At 35.8% G+C, this 8,891-nt stretch overlaps 1 protein-coding gene across 1 annotated transcript; it reads left to right on the top strand.

Moving 5' to 3' along the window:
- The first annotated feature begins 1,666 nt into the window (after nucleotides 1-1,666).
- LOC124448796 (E3 ubiquitin-protein ligase ZNF598-like) lies at nucleotides 1,667-8,301 on the top strand. Its single transcript, XM_046999770.1, has 3 exons — nucleotides 1,667-1,982; nucleotides 4,927-5,675; nucleotides 6,127-8,301. Exons 1-3 carry the CDS (start codon nucleotides 1,788-1,790, stop codon nucleotides 7,757-7,759), a joined length of 2,577 nt encoding a protein of 858 aa, XP_046855726.1. The 5' UTR covers nucleotides 1,667-1,787; the 3' UTR covers nucleotides 7,760-8,301.
- The last annotated feature ends 590 nt before the right edge of the window (nucleotides 8,302-8,891 follow it).

Consider the following 8,891-nt stretch of genomic DNA (forward strand, 5'->3'; position numbering starts at 1 on the left):
TTGGCTTTCCTGACTAAGCTACCCCGCAATAGATTATATATTATAGCGCAATAGATTATATATTATAGCGCAATAGATTCAGAGCCTTCATCACCATAATCCATCTTAGTACAAAACAATGACCTCATGTTTGGGAAGCATCCTTTGGTAATATACGTTTTCTTAAAGAGATCTTTAAGTTGAAACTGTCATTACCACGTTTCACACACGTTTGGTATGTGGGCGAGGTGCTCAGGGTGTTTTCAATCCACCGATTACCCTCACGTTCTTAGTCTTGAAGTTCTCACTAAAAAACTAACGACTTTACTCGCCTTAACAACAGCTCAAAGGTGCCAAACGCTAGCAAATTAGACATTTCATTCTTGCAAGACAACCCAGATAGAATGGTTTTCCACATTCTTGACAAGCTAAAAACAACTACACCAGGTAAACATATGACGGCTATGAAAATTCTGTCATACCAGTAAGATGAGAAATTGTATTCGGTTGCAAACATTTGAGAGTACATTATCAAAACCGAAGATATACGCCAGCATCATCAGTTGCTTGTTACATTAGTCATTACAGACTACATTACGCCATCACCAATGCATGTCGTTGGTCGAAACTACTCTAGTTAATTTAGGAATTGATACTTAGAACATTTCCACCCTCATCTACCTCTTCAGGTTTATGGTCAGGTATATTTCTAACAGATGTACAAAGTGCGGAAGGAGTGTTCTGATGCCACTACGTTTGCTCGACATTTATTCGATGCTTGAAGAAGAATTAAAAGCAAAATTATTAAGTAAATTTTAGCCAAATTTTGATGGATAGTGTTAAGAATTTCTTATTTTTATGAAATATTTTTTTGTGCAAAAATTAATTCAGCACTTACCAAAATTTACATGCGTTTTGTCTGAGTTTGATATGATCAATATTTTGTAGTAATGGCAATGTTTTTATACAGTAAGCAGTAGTATAATCAGACACAACATTTTTGAGGCGTTAGGGACATGGTTTTAAACGCCAAAGGTGTTTGCTTACATGGTTTTAAACGACGGGGTTGAGAGCCATGCTCCATTTGCGAAATTTCCAAATATAGATTTACTCATGTAATGGTGATTTTTTGTGTTTTTGTATGGTGATTTTGCATAATTCTGAACGTTATTTGCTACAAGAAAAACATGATTATTTTAATTATTACTTAAACATAGTTTTAATAAGGGCGACTTTCAAAGTAAATAATCGCAAGAAACCAGCACTAGTTTTTGTCTGGTTTTTCAAACTGTCTCATATATTTGGTAAAAAGATTGCACCACAAAGGACCACTGATGAGGTAATCTTTACGGAAGTATGCCCTTACGTCATGCGATTGCAAGTAAGGTGAAGTCATGATTATTGAAGTTTAGTGCTTCCATTTCCCCTCACGAAGTATGAAATCATATTTGAAATATTGTACTATGGGATTTTTCTTCTCGATATTTTTATCCACACAACTATGTGTTTTTCTTCACAAATGGCTGCTTATTTCAATTCTCAATAAATGTTATTACAAGTTTGAACATCTCAGATTTTGCTTTCTTGATTTTGTCGAAGGAGTGATCGATATAACAGTTTATTTTCATTTAGGAAATTGACATTACAAATGGAAGTTCGACAGTTAAAAATATTTCAAGACAGTTTCAAAAGACGTGAGAAAACAAGATATAGACTATATTTAAAAGGTTTACCAGACACTGGGGCTTGTAAACGGCTGCTATAGCTTATTGCAGACGTTATTTTATACTTCTAAATTTTGTCAGCTTATGAAATTAATGGCTTGCGCTAATCCAAATGATTCTTCGCTAAATGAGGAGTCAATTTGTGTGTTATGTTGTGACGAGTATGAATTCAGTGGTTGTGGACCCTGTGATCATCCTATTTGTTTAAAATGTTGTGTGAAACTGCGTATTTTGAGAAAGGAATACGATTGCCCCGTATGTCGAACGCATCTTAAACAGGTATGTAATAGTGGATACTTATATCGTCTGAGTGGTGAAAGATAAAGAAAGTCAATTGGCTATAGCCAACAACCATATATAAATAATGCGAATACCCAGATTGGGAAAGTCCCGCATTACTAGCATTCCTGTATAATATCTTTAGCATAGCAGTAACTATGTATGAGTTGTCACATTCAAGAATGTTCTTGCATTGAGCCATCATTTTGTAAAATGAAAAGGTTAACAAATGTTGAACTTGGAGATTGTTTTGAGACACAACTAAAATCATGCTTGGATTACACTTGTGATCTTAAAATGATAACACTTTTCAGAAATGCGTGGAAAACAATGAATTTGGATTATTTTTATTCAATAATCAGTGCTTTTCTGCTGCCTTAGCAACTAAGGGCAGCTTACATTCATGAGCTCGGTAGCCGGGATTCAGCGAAGCATTAAATCATTTTGGCAAATGGAAATGATTAAGTAATTCACAACAAAAAACTTATTTGAGCAATTTCTTTATGCTCTGACTTTGCAATTTGACAAAATGTTTAAAATGAAAATAAATAATATAGCCTGATGTGAAAATTACAACTAAAGTGACATATGACGCTTTAAAGAAAAGGTTGTAAGCTTTTCCCTTAAAGTTTTCACTCCTTTCAAATACTTAAAGTCTTTTCACGCCATGCTGAATCCCAGTTACTAGGCTCATGTGAACAGCCTCTAACTAGACAGACTCGAAAGTAGCCATTACTCGCCTGAGATAAGTTTACAGACTTTCCAATATGACTTACTACACTCATTAAGACATAACATTCCCAATATCAACATGACAAATCAATGAAATTTACCATTATCCGTACTATTACTATTTTTAATTTATGATGCACTGGGACATTTTGTCAAACAACTTATGGGTTCTCCACAATCTTTAAATATTGTGAATGGATTAAACATTTTACTTGTAAGATACTTTAAAACAACTTCATTTGCCTGTTCTTGGTCATTGTCTTGTTCAAAACATGCACAATCAAACATGTTATATAAACTTTCATTTTTAAAGATTTTATGCAGACAAAGTTACCATGATACAGGGTCTGAAATTTTCAGCATCCAAATATGCATGGGATAGTGAAAATTTGTTTTGGATAGCAAATTTATTCACTTGTATCTAATACCACGTACCACATACATTTTTCTAAAAAGTGACAGCAATTGGTATTTTTACAGGTCTCTTATTTTGATTCAATAAATAGTGCTGTAATACATGTCTAGTAAATATCCATAGTTACAGTACCGACCTCGAGTAACATGACATGACTCGCGTATCGAATGGCGAGTGGGCGAGTGACTCGCGAGTCAATTGCGAGTCACTCGAGAATGACCAGTTGCGATTGAGAGAGTTACTCGCGATGCAGTTGCGAGTCACTCTCGAGTGTGAGAAGTTTGCGAGTGAATAAAGTGACTCGCTGTTTGCGAGTGAATAAAATAACTCGCAAAAATTTTCTTTCTCCAGTATTTGAAATTGACAAACATAATCTTAAGTGTAGTGACAAGTAAAATTCGTTCAATATTTTATTATAAAATTCGTTCAACGGTTTTATATCTTTTTATGAAACATGAGAGCAAAACGACTATTCATTTGAAGCAATATCTCGGAACCTAATGACGTTAAAATCTTTTGAATTTTTTTACTCGCCCACTCGCCATTTGATACTCGCGAGTCATGTCATGTTACTCGAGGTCGGTACTGTAAGTGATAGGGAGTTAAACTGTAATAATCAAACAACATTTCAGAGATGAACTGACAAGAGTGAGCCACAGGTTATGTTGTATCTGACCTTCGGATAAGAAATACCAACTTGTTATGTATCCATATTTGCGATAGTAGATTATCGAGACGAACTGTAACAATGTGGTACTGCTTCCTTGTAAAAAGAGATGGCGAACAGTAAACTTGTCAAAATTTGAAATAAAATAAAGAATACATTTAAATTGATAAAGCAGAGCTCATTACAATTTATCTGAGACACAGGCGACGATACTCACACGACTGCATTCAAATGACCTCCAGAATGTATCTAACCAGAATGCCTCCTGAATGAGTTTGTCAGCCTCCTTTGTACTAAATAACAATCTTTAGATCATGCTTCTTATCATGCAAATCCACAGTAACAATCGTTAAAGCATGCTAAATATCATATAAATCTACAACAACAATCTTTAAACCATGCTTCTTATCATGTATGTAAACCTACAACAACATACAAAAACAACAAGTTTGACATCATGTTTTTACGCAGTTTGCAAATATAAACTTCCCAAACGTAATTATAGGTAAATGGTTCCTCTTTCACTATACGCTGTATATGCTCATAGTCATGCACATAACAGTATCCATTTGGATGTTTTTACATGATGGGGAGGGGGAGGGTACATTTTTATCCAACCATTGTTGGGTAGGAAGATTATCTTACTTAAACATGCTGACGTTGTCAAGTGTTTTCATATGAGAATACTTTACTAGTAGGGTATAATCATATTAATTAGTAAACGATTAAAATTGTATCAAAAAATTGTATTTTGTTTTATGAAGCAATGTGCATATTAGAGTGCTTGTCATGTTCTAAGAGACAACCCAACACCCTCCCATGGCTAAACCAGGCTTGGTCACTCTAGTAAAATCTATCATCTAGGAGGGACCTATGGTCCAAAACTATTTCAATCTAACGTATTGACTAGTCATGTAACCACAAAATAAGAAAAAAGAATTAAAATCGTTATTAAAGTTTTGTGTTAAAAAATTACCAAAAAAAATAAATTCTTATTTAAAATGGGCTGTATATAATACCTATGAATTAATTAGGCAAAAAAATCTATATTTTCGTTTTGAGTGCAAAAACATATTTTTGCACAGCTGCAAGAATTATTGAAACTTTCAACAATCCTTATTAAAACATAGGTGATCATATCAAAAGGCTACAAGTTATGGGCAGACAAGGTGAAAAAAACTGGCAAACAAAATTACGTGCGTATTCATGGTATTGTACATGAATCACGTGAGAGTCAAGCGGAAGTTGACAAACTTTTGGAACATCGTTGTCCAGTATGTGGTCAGCTATTTCAAAGATTTCATCAACTAAAAGAGCATCTTAGGAAAGAACATTCTTTATGGTATTGTGATATATGCGTACGACATCTGAAGATTTTTACCCATGAGCGGAAATGTTATACTCGGGAAGATTTGGTACGTCACCGCAAGGAGGGCGATGCCGATGACCGATCTCATCGCGGGCACCCAGCATGCCGTTTCTGTGACGAACTCTTCCTCGACAACGACGAACTTCTGTTGCATCTTCGGAAGAATCATTTTTGGTGCCATATTTGTGAGAAGGACGGAAGCCAGGATTATTACCGGGACTATAAAGATTTACGAGAACATTTCAAGCATGCGCATTATCTCTGTGAGGAAGGCGATTGTGCTCGTGAGAAATTCACGAACGTGTTTCGAATGAAAGTTGATTATCAGGCTCATATAGCACAAAAACACTCCGACAGGTTGTCAAAGGCAGAGGCTCGAAAGATGCGACAGTTGGATGTTAACATAACGTTTTCATCTAGGTTGAATAATGATGGTTTAGTTTCTGGTCAGGCTTTTGGTTGTCTACATTCATCGTATGAAAGACCTCATGAACGATCGAGAATGAACAGGTAACCTAAAATTAGTGAACTCTATTTTATTTTTGAATACACAACAAAACAATATTTCTACAGGGTGTATCAAAAAGACAAGACCTTTAGAAATTGACTTATGATGATTTCAAAGCCCATCATTAGCACAAAAGCTTTTCTGATTCTGTGAATTCCACAAAACCACTGACAACAAAAATGCAAGTACGTAATGCACCAGTGGGATTGAAATTTAACAACAGGCCGATTTCTTAAGGTTTTTATACACCCTGTGTACACCATGTGCATCTGTATTTGCTCCCAATTTTTTTCCCAACTTTTTTATGAAGTTTAACAAGTAATGTGCTTGTGAAAAGTTAATTGTCTGTTTGAAGTAGTTACACCGAATTTTGGCTGACAAACATGATTTAAACAGCAAATTATTAAAGTGTTGCGCATTTTTGCTAAGTGCATGATGTTGTTTTTTTTCTAGTGGAGCGACTGGCTACAATTATGACTACCAGGATTCTAGCAGAAGTAAGTTCAAAAAAGGAAGGGAGAAAGATTCTCAAAATCGTCCAAAACAACGAGATGTCAAACGGGATGAAACGGATCAGGAACGAACCAAAATTGAACGTCATGTAAGAAAGAACTTTGGGAATTCGCAAGGAAATCTTTTGGATGACAATCGTTTGGGGCCTGGGGATAACTTAGATGATAAATTATCAAAGGACGGGAAGAACTCTGGCAAAATGACCAAAGGAAAAGTTGGGAATTCAAAAAAGAGGGGTAAATTAGCTTCTAGTGATGTGAAAGAGAATAATCATGTTGATAAACCTTCTAGTCGTAATAACAGGAATAACTTTATGGAAAATTCCTCGGAAGCTCATGCTGATAAACTTTCTAGTCGTAACAACAGGAATAACTTCATGGAAAATTCCTCGGAAGTTCATGTTGATAAACTTTCTAGTCGTAATAACAGGAATAACTTCATAAAAAATTCGTCGGAAGCTCATAATCATGACAATTTGAAAATGAACGATGTCGAATCTACGTTCTCTAAGGATTCTTTTTCATCTGGAGCCTGTAGCAATGATGAGATACGCGAACGTTCCAAAGAAATTCATTCTTCTAAGGTCAAAAATTTTCCACAAAATGTCGAAGATCTGCCATGCTCGTTAACTCGTGAAAATGAAAAAGAACTTCCAGTTTATAATACTGATTTTCCTTCGTTATCAAATTCCACTTCCACTTCCACGAGTTTTTTAGGTAGTAAAGATCTACATGTACTGGATGGTTCACAAAGACTTAGTAACCCACCTGGACTCGGTGACCCACGGGGGTCAAATGGACCATCTATGCGTTGCAAACCACCTGGACTCGGTCCTCCCGGACTTGGACCTTTTGAAGTAAATGATCCCTCTACCGGACCACGTGGCTCTGATATACCCACTTCACTTGGCATGCCACCTGGAGTGAACATGCCTCCCGGATTTAATGGATCACCTAGTTTTTCTGTGCCCCGTGATTATCCTACAAATTATGAGAAAGATATCCAGACTAAACTCAACTCTAAAGGAGATTTGTCAAGTGTTGTTCACGATGTCAATAAGTCTTATGTCAAAGGCAAAAAGCCAATAGACGATCTATCCATTAAAACTAAAACCTCAGCTAAAAAGTCAAAAACTGATCGTATTACCAATACGGTAAATCCGACATATGATAGCGATTTTCCTTCACTTTCTGGTTTGACAAACGCCCCAAAATCGTCGGTTGGAGCTCCTGTTCGTCCACCCCCTGGAATGGGATGGTCCGTTCCTCTTAGTATAGCTAGCAATGGTTGTGAGAAGATGAGCCGGACTCAAGTTTTAGTCAAAGAAATTCGTCGTATTTTGAATCTAAGAAATGAGAGTTTTGATCAATTTAAGGATTTTAACCAACGCTATCGACAGGGGAAAATGAATGCTGAAGATTACTTTGAACAATGTTCTAAAATGCTTGGTGAAGATAATATTTGTAAAATTTTTGGAGAATTGATTAGTTCGTTGCCCGACGAAGAGAAAAAGACTAAGCTGTTGCAGGTTTATAATGATGCAAAAGTAAAAGCGAAATCAAAAATGGTTTAAGAGGGAAAATTGTTGATAATTTTAAAAGTCCGTCGAACGATCTGATGACGTCTGCCTCCCATGCCCAGGCCTCCAATGTCCAGGCCGTGATACAAGAGGATTTTCCATCCCTTCCCAAAGCAAATGGGATTAAAAATAAACCGATTGCATATACATCTAATGTATGGTCACGAAAGGCAGCTGGCTCGTGAGTCTTACAACGCCATTTTGATATACCTCATTCGTTCCCAAGCTTTTTCTAGTGTCTACCAAAATAGTCATGAGAACGAGACTGGAGCTTGTTCTTCATTGGGACGAATTTGAACGATGTTCACACAAATTAATTTTCATCGAGGAAAATTCTTCGTCTAACAGAGTTTAAATGTATGAATGTGTAATTTAACGAGTGTAGTTCAAGATTTGACGTGGTTTTGACATTGTTGAAATTTATAGACCGAATTGTGGTGCTGTCAACCTCGAAGTAATGGAAAGTCTCTCGATAGTGGGAAACTGAATAAATAGAATAATTAACGAGTGAAATAATTAAAGGTCTCGCTATAAAACTTGGTTGTCTTTTATGATTCGATATCAATGAGCTTACCTAAGGTTAAGAGGGCTATTTATGAATTTTTATTTCGGTTATGATATGATTTTACAAATAGGCAAATACCTTACTCTAACCCTAAATCTTATTGTACAAGCTTATGGCCGAGATATCGATTGCTGATTGGGTTAGGGATCGATTTAGCGTAGGTATAGAACACCGGATTACCATCATTTTTAATCAAGCCTCAAAAACAGGCTTATGCAGCAATGAATTTGACCCACATTCGACTAAAATTAAACAAATTTATCATTCAAAATGTGAATTGAAAATTTGAAATAGCCTATGGAAATAATTACATGGAAGACAATTCCTCACCATTGGTATGACCATTGGTATGACCATGGATCGCTCATTACAAATAAATTTGAAGCGAAAAGGCCGCCGTATTGAACAGTCCCACTTCACGAGATTGACATACAAAGTACATTAATTTCTGCTATGCGAGAATCGTCACTTATGGTGCTCTGACTAAACTGCTACATTTTAGCTTTTACAAGATTAAGTGTAGGAAGCATTTGTACTAATAAGAAAAGATTTATTCCAAAA

This window comes from Xenia sp. Carnegie-2017, unplaced genomic scaffold (assembly GCF_021976095.1).
Source record: "Xenia sp. Carnegie-2017 unplaced genomic scaffold, XeniaSp_v1 HiC_scaffold_23, whole genome shotgun sequence".
Taxonomy (NCBI): domain Eukaryota; kingdom Metazoa; phylum Cnidaria; class Anthozoa; order Malacalcyonacea; family Xeniidae; genus Xenia; species Xenia sp. Carnegie-2017.

Excerpts from the sequence above, each read along its gene's own strand:
- LOC124448796 (XM_046999770.1), top strand. The coding sequence starts at position 1,788 with ATGAAATTAATGGCTTGCGCTAATCCAAATGATTCTTCGCTAAATGAG. Across the intron at positions 1,983-4,926 it reads GTCGAACGCATCTTAAACAG|GTGATCATATCAAAAGGCTA; the intron begins GTATGTAATAGT and ends ATTAAAACATAG. Across the intron at positions 5,676-6,126 it reads GAACGATCGAGAATGAACAG|TGGAGCGACTGGCTACAATT; the intron begins GTAACCTAAAAT and ends TTTTTTTTCTAG.